At 36.8% G+C, this 22848-nt stretch overlaps 1 protein-coding gene and 1 long non-coding RNA gene across 2 annotated transcripts in view; both read right to left on the bottom strand.

The window, feature by feature from the left end:
- Positions 1-821: 821 nt before the first annotated feature.
- LOC149565372 (transmembrane 9 superfamily member 7-like) overlaps positions 822-22848 on the bottom strand; it is a 39148-nt gene continuing 17121 nt past the window's right edge. Inside the window, exons 2-7 of the mRNA XM_089818885.1 lie at positions 4107-4271; positions 3865-3974; positions 3553-3658; positions 3253-3365; positions 2426-2579; positions 822-2320 (exon numbers count right to left, since the gene is read on the bottom strand). Of these exons, the coding sequence (XP_089675011.1) occupies positions 1163-2320; positions 2426-2579; positions 3253-3365; positions 3553-3658; positions 3865-3974; positions 4107-4271 (1806 nt within the window). The 3' untranslated portion in view covers positions 822-1162. The remainder of the gene's footprint in view (positions 2321-2425; positions 2580-3252; positions 3366-3552; positions 3659-3864; positions 3975-4106; positions 4272-22848) is intronic.
- Positions 11187-12363, bottom strand: LOC149565373 (uncharacterized). Its single transcript, XR_016361491.1, has 2 exons — positions 12097-12363; positions 11187-11982 (listed from the first exon to the last, which is right to left on the bottom strand). It is a non-coding gene; the product is annotated as an uncharacterized LOC149565373 (long non-coding RNA).

The following is a 22848-nucleotide window of genomic DNA, read 5'->3' as shown; positions in this document are numbered from 1 at the left end:
TCACTTTTTAGATCTAAGTAATATATTTAATTCAGTTATTTTACCCATGATCAGCACTAACTTTTAAATCACAATTATTATTATTAAAAATATTGAAAATTAAATCAACATATTCTATCGCAACTATAGAATGTGCTCCACTACTAAATCCTCTCCCTCGATAGAGCGAATTGAAGATTTACAGGATAACACTGTATTGACTTCCATTAAAAACTATAACTTTATAAGAAGAAGCTGACTGGCTGAAAAGAAAACTCTGAAGATCATGTTACATGTTTTATTTCGGTGACCCAAAATCACCACTTTGGTGGACTAAAGTTCATAGCCGAGGCCTTCTTACGAGGAAGAGGTGTTTCTTCAACCAACATATGAATGTAACTAAAGGTAGTCCAGTTCATTACTACATGTTCCAAAAAGGAATGTGCAATAGGTCCTTAAGTTTATTAAGACAATGTCTAGCAACCTAATTAACACGTCAATGTCCTAATGCTAATATGGAAACTCCCAAACTCAGCCAGGAAATTTTTTGGATGTTCAAGAATAACAATCACATAAAAACCCAGAGGAACTGGAATTGTCACAATGGTGAAAAACATGTCAAACAGAGGCACAAGTGTTTCATGGTTAAGTCATGACATGGGCAATTCCTGCAGATTTAAAGAACCACAACTGATTATACAAACCCAGAGAAAGTAGATATGTTACAAACAACTTCAATTAATACAACATAAAGAAACAACTGCATTAATATGAAGCTCCGAGTTTTTTTCCCTTGTAAATTGACAGCAGCTAGAAAGACTAATAAATTAAAAGAAGCAACCTTAGAATCCACCAAACAATTGTCATAAAATTTATTTAAAGAAAGATATCAAACAGACTATATCCAGTGGCTCAATATATCACAGGTATCAGCATTCAACGCAATGGGAAACATTGTATTACATTGAAAATCAAGCTCCTCAAGTTCTCATACTTGAGATTGTATCAGGGAAGTTAAAGCTAAGCAGAAAGTACACCATCAAACAAGATTAGCATTGCCTTCGCTGCCAGCACATGCTGTGTTGTCATGCTCAAACTCTTAACTACCTAAATAAGAAAGTGGCAATTCTTTAAACCAGAACTTCCCGGGTCCTTATGAAAAATGACCACTATATGAGAAGCTTCAGTCTATCTTCACTGACGAGTATATCATCCGCACAAACCAGAAGCAAGCATAGAAACCTATTGTACCAGTCAATACAAAGAATGCATATGACATGATCGTCATGTAGCCAAAATATAAAATCCCAGAAACAAGCTTTGTGATCTCCAGCTTGGTGAAGAAATAGAATGTTGCATATAGAAACAAATAAAAAGCTGAAGAGCCTGCAGTCAAATAAGATCTCCACCACCAGTGATAATCTTCACTGCACAACTGGAAGTAGCATAGGACAATGGTTATCTCTGCACATGTGACAATAAGAATCACAAAGACAAGGAACAGGAACCCAAAGATGTAGTAGAACTGATGCAGCCATATAGATGTTAAGATGAAGAACAGTTCAATAAAAACAGCACCAAAAGGCAAAATGCCACCAATGAGTATAGAGAAAAACGGCCGCATGTACCAAGCTTGTTCTGGAATCTGACGGGGAATTTTATTGGTTTTCACTGGATGCTCAATTGCAGGTTTCTTGTACCCAAAGTAGCTACCCACAAAGACCAAGGGAACTGAAATTCCAAACCAGAGAGCAACCAGAGCAAACATGGTACCAAAAGGAACGGCACCAGATGACTTCTCACCCCAAATCAATGTGTTCAATACAAGGAAAATGCAAAATACAATGCCTGGAAACAAGAAGGCTGTCTTGAGTGTATTCTTTCTCCATTCTGTGCCTTTAAACATCTTATAAAGACGAGAAGAGCAGTACCCAGCAAACAAACCCATGAAAACCCACAAAAGAAGCATAGCTGTCATGAGACCTCCACGATTTGATGGGGAAAGGAAACCAAGCATTGCAAAAATCATCGTGACAAGGGTCATCCCAAAAAATTGTACACCAGTTCCCACATAAACACACAGTAAGCTTGCATGGGAAGGAGTCCTGAATACATCTCCATGAACCAACTTCCAACCTGTTTCCTCTTGTGCTTCATCCTGTGTTTCTAATTGATTATACTTTGAGATATCTCTGTATAATGTTCGCATCATTATCATTGCAACCATTCCAGAGAGAAATAATACAATCATCAAAGAATTAATGATAGAGAACCAGTGGATCTGATCATCTGTCATCAGAAGGTATGTATCCCAACGAGATGCCCATTTCACAGGGCTATCCTGCAAGATCCACAGACATAACAAAGAGGAATTTGTAAACATAAAGGTTGCAGCTCAAGCTAATGCAGAGGAGATGTACAAGCAATCATATGAACAAGTTCATACCAGGAATGAAACGTCATAAGAAAAAATGATTTCTTGGTCTTCCACCACTTCCTGGGGTATATCAGTATTTGAAACTGTACGTTTAGTATTTGGATCACATGTTGTCAAACGGGGATTTTCATCATTCCATGGTTTCTCATACTCATGCTTCACACTGTGATAAAGACAGTTAACTAATTTCAAGATATAGATCATAGAGAATATATGCAGTTTATAACACAATTGAGGAATATTAACAAACTTGAAAAGAAATTCATAAATAATAATTTATAAAATGTCAGGTGAATTAAAACATAAATAATCTACTTTACTTTCAAAGAACAATAACACATCAAATTGTATCAGTTAACTGATTTCAAGATATAGATCATTGAAAATAATGTAGTTAGTGTAACAGATCAAGGAATATTAACAAGCTTGAAAATTCATAAATAATAATTTAAAAAATGTTAGGTGAATTAAAATATAAATAATCTACTTAACTACTATGAAATAATAATAACACATCAAATTGTATATGTAACATCAGTAAAAGTTAAAATGTACTTTCCTGCTCGTTTAAAGTTTTCCTCTGAAAATTAAGAAAACAAATTTAGTAACTTCCACAATGGAATGAGGTGACAATAATAAACACATTAGTAATCTTTGTTTTAAATTTCATCAAATGAACGAATAAGAGGAATTGATCTCAGACTAGAGTCATCTAACAATAAGTTAACCTCAACAAAAAACGTAATGTTGCTGGTTTCTCCATAGCATTTCATATAAGGTGAAAGGGGGTAGAATCAGAAACAACTGATGCTCATCATCTTACTATATAAACAAACCTGTACGGTGCGACTTCAAATCCTACAATACGTGCATAATCTGTCTCATGATCCTTATGAAAGGACACATCAAAAGATAAATGATTGTGAATGAAATATCTCTCTTCAGGACTCTGCACCAATGCAACAAAGCAGATCAAGTCAGAATAGTGTTTATGTTCATGTTCAAAAACACAAGTGACATTAAACTGCATGAAAATACAATTCACCAGATTGCCAAAACGGAATTCCAGTTGTGAAAATCAAATTACTCTTTACAATGTTAAATGCCTGCGACTGCAAGTAAGAATTTCGACTCACCCCACTGAGGCTTCCTTTCAATCCAACCCTAAAGCCATGCTCATAAGAAGGAGACTGACCATCAGGTCTCAGTCTAGCAACTGCCACTGGGAGATTATCCAAAATCCTGATTCCATTATGACAAAAGCATAAAAGTGCAACACATCTCAGAAGAATTTGAGAGCTTATGCATAATAATGGAAAAAAAAAACTCTGCTGACAAAGTGAAGAATAAAGCACTTGCTAGATGTGTGAAAGTGCAAATAGAATAGAAAAAAACTGTTGTGTTGGAACACTAAAATAGCATTAAAATGTAAACTAAAACACCCTTACATATTCACACGATAGTCATCATCGATCTTCTCCTTGAAATTCTTTACTCCACTTGCATCAAATTTAGTCTTACAAACAACATTGCAAAGTCTACTTTCTCTCATTTTAAACTGCAGTGGCAGGAGTTGCATTAATTTATCTCTTTATAGCCACAAACATAAGAAGGTGCCAGAAATATTAAGGCATCTAAATTCTATATTAAAAAGAAAAAACAAATGAGTTGAAAGAAACATTTAACTCACCATATAAGGAGAGTTCTCAATGCGATCACCTCGAAGAACTTCACCAAGATTTTCTGAAATATCAATAATCTTCTTTGGAGGACAATATGGTAGAGAATAGTACCCATAAGGAAGTTGAGTCTTTGTAGAAGCCAACTTGTTTACTTTGACCTGTAGCAGATCACCCTGGACACAAAGAAACAATGAACATGTAGGATAGAAATCGCTATAAAACCACAAGGAAACAAAGAAGTAAAACATACTTCATAACATGACACAGATTTAAAGAACGATCTCACTAGCTGGTTAATCTGCTTTAAGATATATTAAATATTCAACTAGACACTGGCAGGATGCAAACATAGATTTCAACTGCTAGTGATTGGATGAAAACATGTTACAATACATTATTACATGATTTTTCAAATGTATGGTCAATAAGTCCACTGTCACATCCAGATGATTATATTATTTATTTCAGACTGACAAGAAAATATTAAATCAAGCTACTTTTAATTCAAAGTGCACCATGTGGCAGACGGGGAGATTATCACCTTACCTTATTAGCAAAGGTCAGTCCAAGTAGGGTTAATTTTGTAAGGGAAGTCAAAACTAGTTGTAATTAATGATATTAGATCATCACTCATGAAGAGATGAGATTCTCCCGATGCCAGGAAATTCTAGACTATCACACGCAACTGGAGCTGAAAGATGTTGAACAGAATGGGATATCTAATTATACCTGAACCAGTATTCAAAATAGAACACATTTCAGAGAGTAGTGTGATTTAACAGAATTTAAATTTCCGACACAATTACATCACTTAATGCATTTCCCTTTATGCTGTTTCACTGAAATGTGCCTCAGAGTCTCATGTTTGTCATGTCCACTTTTTCCATAAGATTCAGAACTAAGCCCATCTTTCATTTTCCGTGGGGTATAGTGAGTTTCCTGAGTACCTGACCATGGGGCCACAGGATTTATAAGTTGATCACTTTAATAATGGTGTTGGCCAAGGATTGTGTGTAGGTCTATTTTTAAGGGAAAGGAAAATATTTGAAAATTGTATATTTAATCAAGACAAGGTTCAAAAGGGCTAGGGGCCTAACGCAAGTTCTGGTAGGCACAAGATCATGAGATCCAAAGGGCAAGTTTTGCAAGAACCAGCTGCCACCAGTCATATTTAAAATTTACCCAGTGCACCACCAGTTATGGAGGGGCTACCTGATACCTACAATCTAAAAAGAGAGAGACATGGTTCAAAGGAAAATGTGTTTGTCCGTTGATTTAACTCAAATAGATTGGACCTCCTATCCATCTAATGGAAAGTGGAGGATGAAAACGTGATTATTTTCAAAGAGTATCATTCGTGGGGTGTCAAATAGCTTCCACAAAGGAGATCTAACCATCTAAGGTAAGCATTGTTCCCATTCTTAAATCTTTTAATGAATTTATTTCAGATTTTGCAGAATTTTTTCATTTGGGAAGAAATTTTCCAAGTTTTTTTCATTTAAAGAAATAAAAAAACAAATTTAGTTATCTATTTTAATATTTTTATATCTTTTTATGCACTTGTATGCTTGATGTTCATAGTTTTTTCTAATTTTAATTTATTTAATTTCTATAATAGCAAGAAATCAGATTGTATTGTGCAAGAATGTCTGCCAGCCGATAAATTCAAAATTCCATGTGAGGGCAAGGAGCTGATAAATTCAAAATTGATGTAGGATCTCCTTTATGGAGACATACCACAAAAATATCATAGGTTTTAGGAGGTGGTCATATATTTGAAAGTATAATGTATGTGATAGCAAAAACGATTCAATAGCTCATATTCTCAGTCGAACATCATTATATGGACCCTTTTGGTAAAGGAATGGGAATGTGCAAAAACAAAGATGGGAAGAGTATGTCTAATGCAACAAATAGAAAGATATATAAAAGAATAAGAAGAGGCCAATAAATTGGTTTTAAGATCAAAACAAACTTCTTATTAACCTCCATTCCGAAAGAAAAAAATGCAATTACCCATTGAACCAATTGTATCCTCCAAACATCCATTCTTGCAAGTACGTAAACCGAAAGTGGAAGAGGAAGAAGTAGAAAATACTGGCTGCAAAAGACGTCTATTGGACACAGGATTTAAAATGGAGGCAAGAGAGCTTTTTGATCAAGTCATTGCAAGTTGGCTCTATGCCAATGGTCTTCCTTTCAACTTGGTGAACTCACCATATTGGAACGAGATGGTGGCAGCCATTAATAAAGCACTAGCTGATTACACAGGTCACAGGTATGAAAAGCTGTGTACTACTATTGCAAAAAGAGAGGACTTCTATAGAGAGATCTCTTCAACAAATTAGAAATTCTTGGAAAACTTTGGGTGTTTCTATTGTTTTCAATGGATAAAAAGATACAAGAAACCATCCATTTATTGATGTGATTGCAATGTCCCTCAAATGGGAGTGTTTTTTAGGGTGATTGATTGTGAATGGTAAGTGAAAGATCCACAATTCATTTCCAATATTCTCATCAAGGCCATAGAGATGGTGGGTAGTGAGAATGTGGTCTAGGTGATTACAGACAATGTAAAAAATAATAGGGGTGCAAGTGCTTTGACTGAGGGTCGATATGACCATTTTTTTTGGACACCATGCATCGTAGACTATTACATCTCAATTTTTGACCTAGCTTGAAATATAGTCGTTGAGGTTCACATGAAGTCAGTTGGCAGTTTAATTTGATATAATTTGGCGAAATGGTAAGATAGTTGGTCGTTATGATTTCAAGTGCAGATGACATGTTAGTTGATCATTAATCGCAAATTCATGGAATTAAGATGAAAGGTTAACTGTTGTGATTATTTATGATTAAATAATTTAATTACGGAGAACTTCCTTGCAGGAAGCACATCGAAGGGGTGGAAGCATTGTCAGAAAAGAATTAGGCAGGGCATCACCATCACTGGGCAGACAAGTAGAGGACCTAGCGATTTGAAACAGGATAAATTTGTGGAACTACATGAGTTACTTAAATAAATAATTTAAGTTAAAATAATTGACTTAAAATATAAAATGTATCTTACAGGATTTTAATATATCTTTCATCATATTATTTTAATTAATATTTATAAGCATGCATATAATATATAAATGTTTTGGCACCATTATAATTTAATAAAATGATGTTTATATGAACCTATAAGATTATAATGATGTTCATAATTTAATAACATTTGGATTATAACTCTATTTTATTATCCCTCGCTTTAAGCCAATTAGCACTTGGTTTGGAACCAATTTAATATTTGGTATTTGGAGCTATTTTATAATCTTTTTCCCTTTTAATCATTTCCTCTTCTCTTTTATGTTTTTAATCGATTTATTACTTGGGGATCTAAGTCAAATTTATGGTTGGAAATTCGTAAGGTTTATTGATTCAGATGGAAGCCATAGAGTCGGGCTCTTATTATTTATTAATTAAGTGATGTTGCTTATTAGTTTTTAATAATTAAAATAACTTCTAAAAAAAAACCTTTTATTTTCTTTCTTTCTTTCTTCTCCTTTAGCCGATTGATTAAAGATTCGAGTGATCTTTGTAACTGTTGGGTAGCCGTACGGTCGGCTCAAAATTATTTATGCAAACCTTTAAACATTCTCGGCATCCATCTTTTGTTTGCTAATCGACAATCTTCAACGTAACTCGGCATCCTTATTTTCTAGCTTTGGCGTTCAATTCTGCTCTCAGCTTCCAAGCCATTAAATATTCAAGCCTTTTCAGTTAGCATTGAAAATAATTTGAAGAAGCAACAGCAAGTAATATTGTGCATATGACTGAGTGTCTTGCTGCAGGCTAGAGGATACCTTCAAACTCAAATTACATATTCACAGGGCAGGGTCACATAAGAACTTTTAAATGCATTTCATTGAGACGTCTTTCATTCTTTCATGATTGGTATGTGCATTCGTCCCCGTAACAGTCGTATAAGATTTCTCACTATTCTTGGCAAATAATTAGTTCTTTTTGAGACATCAATCTGAGATAGGGTCAAGTGATTTTTATACTCAGTCTGCCTTTTCATTATAGGAACCATCTATATCCTTTTTCAAATCTTTATCATCAGCTGGAGATCAGTTGATTGCTATTGCAATGAATAAACATAAGTCTGATACTATTATAATATGCATCTTTCTGAATTTCATCTTTAAAATCTTCGATTGCTATTGCAATGAATAAACATAAGTCTGATACTATTATAATATGCATCTTTCTGAATTTCATCTTAAAAATCTATCTTCTCTAAAATTATTTATCCTGCAATTTAAATATAAGTTTGATAACTGAGATGAGATAATTAACCAGAACACCAAGGGATTCACCCGGCTAAAAGCCGGATTAAGGGTGAAGGTGGTGCGGAGTATCTTAGTAAAGCTAAATTGAAGGCACCAAGGAATCACCAGCTTGATGGCCTAATTATGGTGATGAGGTGTAGATGAGCCTATAAAAACAAGAATGATATCAGAATCAAATAAATATATATAAAAAAAAACAATGCATTAGCTCAAGCATGAAGAATGTGGTTAAGAATGTTGACATTTTGAGATCTCTTAAGAACATAATCATTGAATATGAAATGATGGTTGTATGTAAACTTCTTGAACAAATGAACGAGCCATTTACTCTAGAATCCCAAATACCTGGGACTCACCCGGCTGTGAAGCTAAGAAGATGGGTGATAAGGTAAGATAAAGGAATCCTCAATAGTATGAATCAGTATCAGCTATGACATTTCAATATTTAGCATTTAATATGAATTAATTAATAGCTCATGCACATTCCTGTTACTGTGATCTCCTATTGCCAAGTCGTGTGGTGAAGCCCAGTGGATGGCAAGATGACCCCTGTCTGTTCCAGGTAGGGAAGGCCTTTCTCGTTAGAGATTGTGTGGGGATAAGATTTGGTCCGAGGTTGGGTGGTTAAGCCCCTGACAATGTTTCACCTCTCTCAAGAAGTCGAACATGTATCAGACAAAGATAAGCTATGCATTCAATTGTTATCAAAAACAAGTAATATCATTTTTATTTATGTGGAGGTAAGATTAAATGGAGCTAATTTATTGTTACTATTACATGCAAGATATAGAATCGTGGATTGTTTTTCATTTATATGGATATCAAATATATGTATATTTCTAACCTTGAGTTACTGTTACAGTTAAGCAATCAGAAGGAAAGGAATCTGAAACCCTAACTCATTTCACCGTCGTGGAAGCCCTAAATTAAATCTGGCATCAGGAAAGCCTTAATTGAACCCATTGTCACGTAAGCCATGCAAGATATAGAATCGTGGATTGTTTTTCATTTATATGGATATCAAATATATGTATATTTCTAACCTTGAGTTATTGTTACAGTTAAGCAATCAGAAGGAAAGGAATCTGAAACCCTAACTCATTTCACCGTCGTGGAAGCCCTAAATTAAATCTGGCATCACGAAAGCCTTAATTGAACCCATTGTCGCGTAAGCCCTAATTGAACCCTTGGTTGCGGAAGCCCTAAATTGAATCCGTGGTCACGGAAGCCCTAAATTGAATTTGTGGTCGCGAAAGCCCTAAAATGAAACCATGGTAGCATAAGCCCTAAGTGATATAGCAGTATTAGAAGCCCTAAATGAGCCGATGGTAAATGATGCCCTAATTGATACAGTGGTAAGTGATGCCCTAATTTAAATATAGTGGTATTTAGTTGAAATTATCATTTGATTTTGAGATGGTTGTTTTTATGTCATCATGTGAAATTGTTATAGCATATTTGTGGACTAACCCGGGTGGTTGCAAAAGCATCCCTAGTTGATTTCAACCTCAATTTTCTGAAGTATGTAGCTTTCAATTTCTGTAATAATTTCATTTGATAGTACTTCAAGTTTTTAAGTCAAGAAATTTTGTCCAACTAATTTTAATAGTAAATCTTATTCACATGAACATGAAATGAAATAACTGTCTTACTATGAAACGAAGTTACAACTGTATTCTTTGAGTACGTTAGATGTTAATTTAGACCCGAAAAATCTGGATGTTACATAGACTCCCTTGACTTGGTTATGTGACAAATGGCACTCAAATAGATTGAGTGCACCAAATATACCAAGAGGGAGAGAAGATACAAATGTTTGTGACAAACCATCAAATGTCACAATTGATATTCAAATCATTCTCCAAAATGGAATTGTTGAAGGTATATTATAATTACTACGTTTTATAATTTATTTAATTATTTCATTTTAATAAGTTTTATGTCATGTTTAATTATCAAATTGTATATAACTTTGCTTAGTATTTATTGACATTGTTATTAACATGCTTAGGTTACGGAGCCCCGAATTGCATCTCATATTATTGTTATGAGATGACTTGTCAAGGTGCAAGGGGCTTTGAGCCAAATGGTTAATTCCAACCACTAGAGTTTATGGAAGGCTTCACATTTAGCGAGGGCCCAAAGGATCAAGGCATTGGTTTTGGATGATAGTTAATGGGCTCGTGTGCAATTTGTTTTAGATTTCACCAAGCCTATCATGACTATGCTCCACTTTTTTGATACAAATAAACTTTGTTTAGGGAATGTCTTTTAACGGCATTGACACAATGGTAGAGAAGGTAAAACTTACCTTACCACATGAGAATGACCCCATAAAATGTGAAACCTTATGCAATAAGGTGGTGTATAAGGTGAAACGTGAAGTAATGGAAAAGCTCTCAATTACTTCACATTTCGTTGTGGGCATTCTAACCTTATACCTTAAAGGGAAGTTAAGGAAATAGATTCTCTCAACTCCAACTCTGAAGTTATTAGATCCCAATAGATTAATGCTATGCTCCACAGAATTTCCAGGACGGAGACGTTTTAGGGGATGAGAACGTGTTTCTGGTACAGGTGCGGGTCGAAGCCAAAATTTAGGGGACATGACCTCAAGGTAAGACTATTAAATATAGGGGATTTTTAAATTTTCATATATGGAGTATTAGACTTCAGAGATATATTTCAAATATGCATATCATAACATTGATAAACCATTCAACATAGAATACATGGAAATTCAAAACTATCAAGATTAAGATCAAAATGAGAATATAATATGATGATATATCTGAATATCGCATACAATTAGCAAAAATGCCCAAAGGCTCCAAGTATCAATGTATCATCATCATGCATGAAATCAAAATGACATAATGAAAGTAAAAACTAAAGCATAAATGAGATGTCCAACTCCATAATAATCAAAAGCAATAATGTATCTGAGTATCTGCGAAGCAAAAAGCCAAATATATGGCTGTCCTCTAGGAATCTAAATCTATATCTAAATCAAGATCAGTGCCAATCTCTTCCTCTGAATAACTGGCAAGGGTAGGCAGAGGGTCCTTATCCAATGGAACACCAAGCAGCCTTGGAGGTGTGTTATCCTCATCAATCTACAATGCATCCTCAGGATTAACATCCCAACATAGTGCTGGAGCCTATTGATACTCAAGACTCTGTCGCTCTTGTAGTCGCAATACACTGTGAACAGCCACAAGCTTCTCCGATCGTCTGGAAGTAAGGTTATTCCTCTTGACCGATTGGATGAAGCTATATGTAGACCAATTCCTCTTTGCAGCAAAGGAACTCACAACTTGTGAGAGAAGATGGATGGCAAGACCTTTCAGCTCAGGTGCGTTTCTACCATGCTATGTCCACCATCCAATCGAGTACCTTTGAGCTAATGTAGCTCTATCAGTCCTCGCCTCTGATCTACCAAATGTTGGACCACGAAGATTGGCAAAGTCAAGCCATGGCCCTCAAATTTTTGCAGCATCCTCTGCATATACATTTTTCAAAGGGCCTTGAAGAAGCCCTCCTTCACCTATATTGAACAAACAAAAATTTAAAAGTTAAGAGTTTATAAACTTTACAAATAAAATCAAAATTTTAAAAACAAATTATAAAATCAGAAATCTTAAACATGAATTAGACTCACCTCCTCGTCACTAGATGGAGCACTCTCCTAGGCCTTGGTGCATACCATTTCAGATTGATAGGCTGCCATGTGAAGTGGGGTGTTCATAGTGTTCCACCTTTTCGTTACAATGGGCTTAAGATGCTCCTCATAGAACTCCAAAGTAGCTTCCTTCTCTTTAATAGCTTGCTTGATCTGCCCACGAATGCTATCAAAGGTCTCATAAATCTCTCCAAGGCTAGGAGAGTCAGTATCAACATATCTAATGACTTGCACAATAGGGTCAATGAAAGAAAATTGCAAGTAAGAAACATCATATGCTAAAAAAATCGATAAGTGCTTAAATCAGAAATATTTTTATTAAATCAGCAATAACAATTATGATGTCAACTATTTAAGTTTCTTACCTCATTGAGGTCCACCAGTTCTCATCTAGGATTCTCCGTCTGACAAGTCTTCCATCTGAGGTGCTTGATTCATGCCATCTATTCCACTCTGCATTGACCACCATGGATTGTAAGGCCTCTTGGACCTCAAGGATCCTCTCCAACAAAATGAAGTAGCTAACATATCTAGTCTCCATAGGCTTGGGGAATTCTTTTTTGGAAAATGTCCTAAATAATGCAAGAGATGTGTGATGATTGCAAATAAACAGTTGCACGTCTCTAGCCTCGAACACCATAGCCTTTATCCAATCAATTTTCCCAAAGTCCTTCAAGGTGTTATTTGATGCATGTACACAACATGGGGTCCAAAAAATGTGTCTATAGGTGCTCTCTACTATCAATCCAGCTGATTTATACACCTAGGTTGAATCAATGACTACTTGCACAACATTTGAAGCCCCTACCTTTTCTATAGCATCCTTCAAAATCTGAAATTGGAAGGATGATGCATCCTTCTTTTTTCCCGAACAATCAATGGCTCCAAGAAAATAGGCCCTCGTTGTACTAGTAACAATAAGATTGATGAGTGGCCGATGTTTGATATCTGTCCAACCATCTATGATGATAGAAGATCCATCACTCATCCATGTTTGTTTCATATCCTCCATCAAAATGTTTACGTTTGAGTACTCCTTCTCAAGGATAGTGGTGCGTAATTTAGTCACTCCTAGTAGTACAAATGAGGGACCAGCAGCATAAATATCTTTGCACATTTGTTTGTAGAATGAAGAACGAGAAACATGGTATGGTATACCATGAGCAACAAGAAATCTACCAATGGACTCTTCAACTCTCTCTTTTGCTTGTACGGTAAATAAATCAGCCACATTGGTATCTCTCTTGGCCTTTCCCTTCCCTTTACTAGTAGTGCTAGTGGGAGTGAGTGTGGGAGTGAATGAAGGTGTGGGTGTGCTACCTGTAAGACCCCCGGATTTCAATAACTACCCCTCCACATACAACCTATTAGCCTCAAGTTTTTCATCATCCTTAATTTTTTTGCAACCTTTCACCCCTTGCCCACCTATCCATAAAAGATGACAATACACTCTTGTGTAGCTCCCAAAATAATGTGTCTTACATATATGACACTCCCATTCCCTACTACCCTTGGAATTTTTCTTCTTGTTGTCTAATAAGATTATGGCAAATTGTAGGAGAGGTTTCTTACGGTTGAATGGGCCTTTGGCATATTTTTTTAGGGCTTTGAAAGGACACTCAAATGGATTAGGCATTGCATCTTTCATAGGGACATCTATATTAAGCTCACTTGGAAAATCATCCATGGCTGTCCTAGGTCTTTTTCTTGGTCTTTATAAATGTGACACTTGAGTTTCTTGCATGGCAACATCCCTGCTATCAAAACTTTCCTCACTCTCACTGCTACTCATGTTTTTGCCTTTGGATTTTACAATGTATTATTCTGTTGCAAGTTATGAAAAAAAAAAAACATTTCAATGTTCCATTCAACATGCCCTCTCTATATCATTGGAAAAAATGAAATATGGCAACAAACAACCATAAAATTTGAATCAAACAAAAAGAAAATAAAAAACATACCTGGAATGAAGAAGAAATGAAGGCAAAACCTTCTCTTGCACCTCCAAAATGCACTCCTCTTTTGTTGTTGTTTTCCTCTTCCTCTTCCCAACTTGCACACAACTCCAAATGAACAATACTCTTTTACCTTATGTTATTTGAAGCCACATTAGGGTTCCTTATTTTAGTAATCTCCAACGCCCATGTGGGTGGAGTTGAAAAAATAATTTAAAAACTTTTTTGTTTTGCCTTTTAACTTTGCCGTCATCGGGCTGGGAAAAGGGGGATGGTGTTGGCAAAAGGGGATGGTCGAGGGACGAGAATGGAGTCCCAAGTACGGGATTCCGCCCCCCCATTTCTTGGCTTTTTTTTCACGCATTTAAAGGACTTTACCCCTTTTCCCCAATTTGGGACGTCGCACAAGACGGCAAAAATAAGTACCCGTGTCCCCATTTCATACCCGGTACGGGGACAAGCCTAAAAAGGCCGGAAACACATCCCCGTGGAGCATAGGATTAATGCAATCCAAATGACGGAGCACTAATGCAAACAAAGATTTAATGGTTTGAGAATTAGAGAAAGAATGCAAGATCCTTAAAACCCTAATTGTAAAAAATGCAAGCAAAGAAGTAGGAAGCCATGGTTTGCAATTAAAGATTGTAGACATGAAAGTGAATTTACTAAAATGAATAAAGCAAATAAAAGACAATGAAAAGTAAGTGGAATACTAGATCTAAATTTCTGCTCTATGTACTGCTCTTGATAGAAAACCAACCTGATTATGGACAGGGAATTGCGAGATCTACAAAACCCTAAAATTGTTCGGCTCTAAGACAGAGCCAACTTTTTGGGATAGGGAAGAAATGCGTCCTAGTCCTTCTATGTCCAATCACGAAACTGATTTTGGATCTCTGATATTCGACGAAATTGGTATTTGGATCTATACTATGTTCTATCTTTCGATATCTGTAGATGTTTGAAAATGGGTGTTTGGGTGGCTATGTAGGGGTTTGCCTTAATCAACCCCCCGTTTTGGTGAATCTCACCTCCACGGATAGTCGTTAAATCAAAGTAAATGTGTGATGCTTGTGTATGAGCTTTGAAAGTTTGCAATGCCAAGATCTAAATCCCTAGATCAAAAGCATGTAGATTGTAACTAAATTTGACATTGAAAATGAAGTGACAAGCATAGATTTGAGAATAACCAATAAATCATACCAAGCCCCCAAGGCTAAAGCACTCTGACCCATACTCATAATCCGTGTTTTCTACTCCATGATTAAATCTTGAATGCTTGAATGATGAATTGAATGGCAAAGTGAAGAACTTTGTTGCTTCAAAGGATGTTTCCAAGCTTCTTTGCTTCCACCTTACAATGCACTATGTTAGATTGGGATGTCCACATAAAGTTTGTGTTGTTACTTGCTTGATTCTTTGATGTATGCTTACTTAGATGTCAAATGAAGCAATTGAGTGTGCTTATCAAGGGATTTGGAATAAACTTTTTCTTGATTGCCAACTAGGCAAAGAAATGATGCCTCGGATCAACCCCAACATAAGGGCCAAGAAAGGAACCTGGAATAGGTCTTGGAACTAGGATGTGCTACGTCCCAGTCTCGGTATACGGATGTAATATGTCCCAAGCCTAGGGCCTAGAAAACTCTGAAATTCCTCAAGAGTCCCACAACAGGTCCTAATTTTGAGAGATTTGGGGCAGACTTCAAGAAAAGCCATGTTTCGGTGCAGATAAGGGTTTTTGTGATTGGAAGATGGAAAGGGAGGAAATCACGTGGAGCTTTTTGACATAGAATAGGAATAACAAGGAGGATCCATTAGATCCTACCCCAATTCCATCTTGGAGAGATAAAAAGAGATATGCAAATGCATCCTAAATTAAAATTTACCATGAAACTACATTAAATAGGCGTAAACGGCCACTAAATCGAAGTGTTTCCAATTTAGGACGATACGGGTGAAAACAATTATTTATCATTGTTGGGAAAAGATGACTACCCCTTGCACCTCCTTACGTATGTCCTATATTTGAGGTACTATCGCAAGGAAATACTTGCTATGCTGGATAGAGTAGCACCATATGCGGATGAAGAAGTTGCTAATGTGTGCTAAAAGGCTTTTGAAAGACTCTTCCAAGAAGAAGTACCCAAAAAAGTTAGGACAAAATTTGGATTATTTGTCTCATGAGTAAAACTTTGTCCAAATGCAATAAGGGACCAAAACGACATGGGAGCTATTATATGGTGGTACCTCTATTGTCAACCATTTAAGCATGTACAAACTCTTGCAATCAAGGTCCTCTCACATGTTTTTTTGTTTTTTGTATACCACGTGAATTCTTAAATTCTACAATTTAGTGCTTAACATTCTTTAATTTGCTTTTCATTTTAAAATTTTGTGAACATTGTCTAGGTTGCAAGTTCTACTGCTAAATGTTGTTGGAGTGCATACTCCTTTATCCACTCAGTAAAGTGTAACCAGTTGGGCTCAAAAAAAGCTTAAGACCTAATTTACATTCATACCAACTTGTGTCATTTGTCACGAAGGGAGGAGGATCACTACAAGGAAGAGCAGCCAATCTTTGGGATGTAGCCCTTGAGTGCCCCAACTTGAATTCAATGGTTCAAGATCCTATTGAACTCACTACAATCACAAGAACATCACAACACGCTGCATCTAGTACAAGTGGAACCACTTTGGATTCAAATGATCTAGAACTTTCAGCAATCCTCATGATTTTGATTGTTGAATCTTGAATCCTGAGTAATGAACATTGAATCATGAACTAAATTTTGATTTTGTAATTGTAATGATTTTCTGATTTGCGTTGGAATTGTGAACATAGACATATGTGATATGGCTTATTAGTTTTTTCAGTTTGGATATTTGTGAAGTATCAATTGGCATTTGATAGTTATCTTGATCAATAATGAAGCATCATACTATCAAAACATATATATAAACACCTCCAAATCCCCAGAAAGAAAATGTGTGCATACGCTCACTTGTTTCTCGCACTCACATCTGCACCAGAATTGGCAACTTAGCTATTCAATATAGATTTTCTATATTTCTAATGATAATATTGCTACAGTTGTTCTTAAAAGTTCTGGTAAACTGAATTATCTATATAAGTGTAAAGCCACTGCAATGAGAGGAATAACCCGTGTTGTGAACTGATGTGTTGTTTGTTCATTTTCCAAGGGTTTACAATTCATTTCTTCATATGTTGTTAAGTATATTATCGGTTGCCATAGATCTGAGTTTAAATAAAAAATTTAATATAGGTTACCATGGAGTCAAATTAATTAGAAATATACAATATCTTTATTTGAAGCATTACAGTGCTGTCAGAGCTATGATCCAGCAATAGAGGGAATCAAAGGCAGGCACAATTTAGTCAAAAAAGGATGCCCAAAATGGCAGACAGATGGTGGAATGAATTGATAAGAGGAAGATAAAGGTAAAACAATGTTTAAAGCAGCGATCAATTTGAATTCAGGCCAGAGAGGGAGGGCTCAAGGACCCAATGATGCAATGGTAAAGATGATGCAAGTTACACAAGTTAGAAAGCTCCAGGAGCTCCAAAATTGCCTACTTAAAAGGGAAGGACATCAGGTATCAACATTGATTCTTCTCCTAATCCCTTCCAAACCAAATTTCTACAAAAGAGATCAGAGTCATCAGACCCATTGAAAGAAGAGGCAATGGAGATAATAGAGGATTTCTAAGCCCTTTCTGTTGAATATAAAGTCCTACAAGAGATTTGAGACAATCTATCATTTTCTACATTTCCCAAACTGAAATCCCAAAATGGTTTTTGAAACGAGAAGAAACCAATTCAAAATTGGGGTAACAAGGAGTTACAACAATATTTAGGCAAGGTTCCCTATGTTTGATGGGACACAAAAGAATTTAGTCTATGCTTGGTCTTTGAATCAATGTGTTGCTTGCACATCAATTCAAATTTGTACTTGCAAGGATCTGCAAACACAAACACTTCAATACATCATTAGATGAATGGTTAGTCACATGATACCTGTAATAATCTCTGCTGGATTGGAACAGAAATACTGAGTTTGCACTAATGGTAATATCGTCAAACAATTGTCATGAAATCAAGTCCTTGAACAAAGTTATTACCGACATGCTACTGTAGTAATTACTAACAGAAATGGTATGCAGTAGATTACTAAACTAAGAAGGAAACTCAGTTCTTCAATCAAATTTCTAGATGGAGTCCAAAACATCAATACTGCAATAAGGGATTATAGATATGCTAACAATTCAATCAGCTGTGATACAATGTTCTAATGACAGAATTTTGTGAACATACAGCGATTGAGAGTGAGTGATGATTAACATACAGTCCTGTTACTGGAGTGCGTATCAACTGGAGGACTGATTCGACCCAGAAAATACTCCTAATGTTCATGTCCTGATCTTAAATGCCACCTGCAATCTGCAGTATGCTGGACCCGACTGCATTGATTGATCAATCTCTTTCCTCTGTTGTCCCCGTGGCTGGAGTACTGAGATATGACTGGTCTGAAGGTGATGTCATTCACAATGCCGGCTGCTATTCCGTATTACCACCAAACGTAACACTACCCTTGCAGACGTGTCATCCTCTATGAGGTATACCTGTTATTATCCCCAACCTGCAACTTCTGTGTATGATCACTCACGTGTGGGCATTAAACATGAAGCCAACCTGACTGCTATTCAATCCCCATATCTGCTTCGTTCTCAACTTGGCATTACAATACTAACCCATGCTGTTGCAATCCGACTGAACTTGAGGCACTCACATGGTAATTATTATTCTGCTGTAGATGGATTCCTCAACTCTTCTTGCCATCCAACTCCCACTCTGCCAGTTAGCGTCCTGAAGTTGTGATTCTCTGAGATCAAAACATCTTTCCAATCCTTGGTTTCTGAAACACAATGTGAAAGCCAGGTTTGCATCCAGCTCCACTTTTTTTTCTCAAGGGTTTTCGTCCTCAAGAAATAGCCAAGTCACATCAAGCAACCTTTTTGGATTTGTTTTATAACATATATTCGTTGTGTCTTTCCCAAGACTGAGCCTCCATTTTATAACCTTGAAGCGAGGGAAGAGTGTTGGAATAAGAGATGTGGGATAAAACACCAGTTTTGTCTTCTAGTGACTTAAATCAATTTATAAAAATAAATGTCTTAATAAAACATAAAGTAACTTTATTAAAGTACTTATAATACATTGAATGACGAATTTAAATCGAATCTTCCCTTGTGTCTTTCCCAAGACTGAGCCTCCATTTTATAACCTCAAAGTGAGGGAAAGTGTTGGAATAAGAGATGTGGGATAAAACACCAATTTCATCTTCTAGTCACTTAAGTCACTTTATAAAATAAATGTCTTAATAAAACATAAAGTAACTTTATTAAAGTACTTATAATACATTGAATGACGAATTTAAATCGAATCTTCTCTTGTGATTGGCAGGCATCCTTTTTGGAAATGACGTTAATCTATCCGGATGTGGAGATAGATTAACCAGGCACCAAAAGAGCTAGCGCGAAAGAGGGGACATGGCAATCCTCCCTTCCTGGGATTGCCTACCCTCAAGCAATCTCAATGCTGGATGTTGTAAAATAGTCTCACCTTCCCAAGTGGCGTCTTCATACGGTAAATCCTTCCAACAGACTATATATTCTCTGACAGATTTATTTCACAACTTCTTTTCCTTGGTCTCAATCACCTCTATCGGCTCCAATACAAATCTACCCTCATCGTCAAGTGGAGGCAAGCCCTATGATGGTACAAACATGCTGACCAATTGCCTTCTTGAGGCATGAGACGTGAAATAGATTGCGGATTCGACTGTTGCCCGGTAAATCCAACTCGTAGGCAACCTCACCAACCCTCTTGGTGATGCAATAAGGTTCGTAAAATCTGGGCTTAAGCTTTTCTGACCACTTTTCTTCAGTGAGCTCTATCTATAAGGCTGTAGACAAAGATAAACCATGTCACCTATCTCGAAGTTCTACTCTGTATGATGTCGATCAGCATATAACTTTTGTTGGTTCTGTGCCTGTTGAATATTATCTCTAAGAGATCTGAGAATATCCTGTTGATCCTGGATCCAATCTTTGGCTAAGGGAGCCCTACTGTCCTGTAAAGCCAAATCAATGAAAGAGAGAAGTTTGTAGCCATAAAGAACACGGAATGGAGTCATCCGAATAGACATATGATATGTGGAGCTATAACAATTCTCCCCCAAATACAACCATTTAACCCAAGCTCTTTGCTGACCTGCAATGTAGTTCCTCAAATACCCTTCCACCTATTTATTCACTATTTTGGTTTGACCATCCATTTGCGGGTGATAGCTAGTACTAGGTGTCAACTCTGTACTTGCCAATTTGAAAACCTCCTGCCAAAAGGCACTGAGAAATCTGCTATCCTTGTCACTCACGATAGTCCTGGGTAATCCATAAAGACGAAAAACCTCTCGAAAGAACAACTTGGCCACCTGAGAGGCTGACCAATCTGCTGCAATAGCAAATAAGTGCACAAACTTAGCCAATCTGTCTACCACCACAAAAATACAGTCCCTGCCTTGGACACTGGGCAACCCCATTATAAAATCCATGGAGATACTCTCCCACCTCTGAGCTGGAATAGGGAGAGGCTGTAGTAACACTGCTAAAAAGCCCTTTTTGACTTATTCTACTAACAAGTCTGGCACTCTAACATGCTGCAATACATCGTCTTTTAGCCCCTTCCATGAGAATCTCTCTCTAATCTGCCTGTAGGTTTTGAAAAAACCTAGGTGATCCATTAAAGGTGCATTATGTATAGTATACATAATATTCATCTTAAGTTTAGACTCTGGTACTAGGTAGATTCTATTCTTATATTATATAATATCATTCATTACCTTGTACCAATCATCTTGAAGTAGACCATCCATAATCTAACAAGCGTGAGTATTTTTAGAATACCCAACTAACAGCTAGGACCTCCAATCTGCTGAAATCTCGAAAATGGCACAACACTCCATCACTGAGGATCTTCTAAAAAGTGCATCAGCAACTATGTTATTTTTCCCCTTGACATATTCAATGTCAAAATCACATGCTTGAACCTTGCTAACCTATTTTTGTTGTCTTTCATTCAACTCCTGTTCCAGAAAGTAACGCAAGCTATTATGATCCATCTCTATTGTGAACTTGCTTCCTACCAAGTAGTGTCTAAACTTGGCTAAAGTGTGCATTATGGCGAACATTTCCTTATCATAGGTAGAATATAATAGCTCGCTGCCCCTACGTTTTTGGCTCTCAAAAGCTATGGGATGACGGATCTGCATCAAAACCGCCCCAATTCTGCTCCTTGAAGCATCACACTCCAAAACAAAGGCTCTAGAAAAATCAGGAAGTGCCAAAACTAAGCACATGCTCATCACTTGCTTTAGTCTATCAAAGACTACCTCTAAATCCTCTGTGCATCTAAATGCCCCTTTCCGTGTCAAATCAGTAACGGGGGATGTTGCCTAGGAAAAACCTTTGGCAAATCACCTGTAATAAGAACAAAGGCCGAGGAAGCCCCGCAACTCAGATACATCTCTCGGTGGTGGCCAATCAAGGATTGCCTGTATCTTTTTCTGATGTACCTTAACTCCCTCTGCACCAATCACGTGACCCAGATAGAGAATCTCAATTAATCCAAATTCGCACTTATTTGCAAATAAAGAGTGTTCTTCCATGAGGCCAAGGATCTCATCTAGGTGTTGCAATTGTTCCTCCCAAGTCATGCTAAAGATCAATATATCATCAAAGAAGACTAGCACACTCTTTCGTAGCTGCTTTTTAAAAATGTGGTTCATGCATGACTGAAAGGTAGCTGGTGCATTAGTGAGCCCAAATGGCATCACCAAAAACTCATAGTGCCCGTAATGACATCTGAAAGCTGTCTTATGCACATCCTCTTCCTAGACTCGTATTTGATGGTACCCCGATCGAAGATCTATCTTCGAGAAATAAACAACGCCATGAAGCTCATCTAGTAACTCATCAATGTGGGGAATTGAATACCTATTTTTAATGGTTCTCTTATTAAGGGCGCGGTAAGCAATACACATCCGAAGAGTCATCATTTTTCTTAACCAACACCACTGAAGAGGCAAAAGGGTTGGAGTTGGGCCTGATATGTCCCATATCTAGTAGTTCCTTAATCATCTTCTCTATCTCTTCCTCATAATCCCTTGGGTGACGATAAGGAGTGGTAATGACAGGTTTGGCGCCCTCCTCTAGCTCAATGATATGCTGAAACCCTCTATCTAGTGGAATACTTGGGGGTAAATCCTCAAATACCCTCCTATGCTTGTCAAGCACCAACTGAATGTCAAAATGGTACTGTTGTCTGATATCCTGTCTCCTTAGAAGAGATGAAACACTATGTCGCCCACTCGATATCATCGTGCCTCAAAATGGCTTCCATCCTGTGAGCTATTATCAACTTGGGCTCCCCTTCTGGCATAGCCTTGAAGAACACCTGTCGACCATCCTGTAAGAACTCCAACTACATCTTCTCATGGTCAACCATATATCTCCATATAGTCTAGTCCATCTAAATCCACCACATAAAAATCTGCCTCAAGAAGGAAATCACCAAAATGAATCGGAAATCCGAACACCTTCCCTGAGCATCTCAATCTCTCACCTCCTGCTACCCTAACCTCAAACTCGAGTATGCCATCAATCTAAAAATTTCTTTTGGTAACCCATCGTGAGC

This window comes from Cupressus sempervirens, chromosome 3 (assembly GCF_028749045.1).
Source record: "Cupressus sempervirens isolate cs-2001-9-10 chromosome 3, ASM2874904v1, whole genome shotgun sequence".
Taxonomy (NCBI): domain Eukaryota; kingdom Viridiplantae; phylum Streptophyta; class Pinopsida; order Cupressales; family Cupressaceae; genus Cupressus; species Cupressus sempervirens.
Note: the sequence above shows the minus strand (reverse complement) of the source record. Positions and strands in the feature narration are given on the sequence as shown.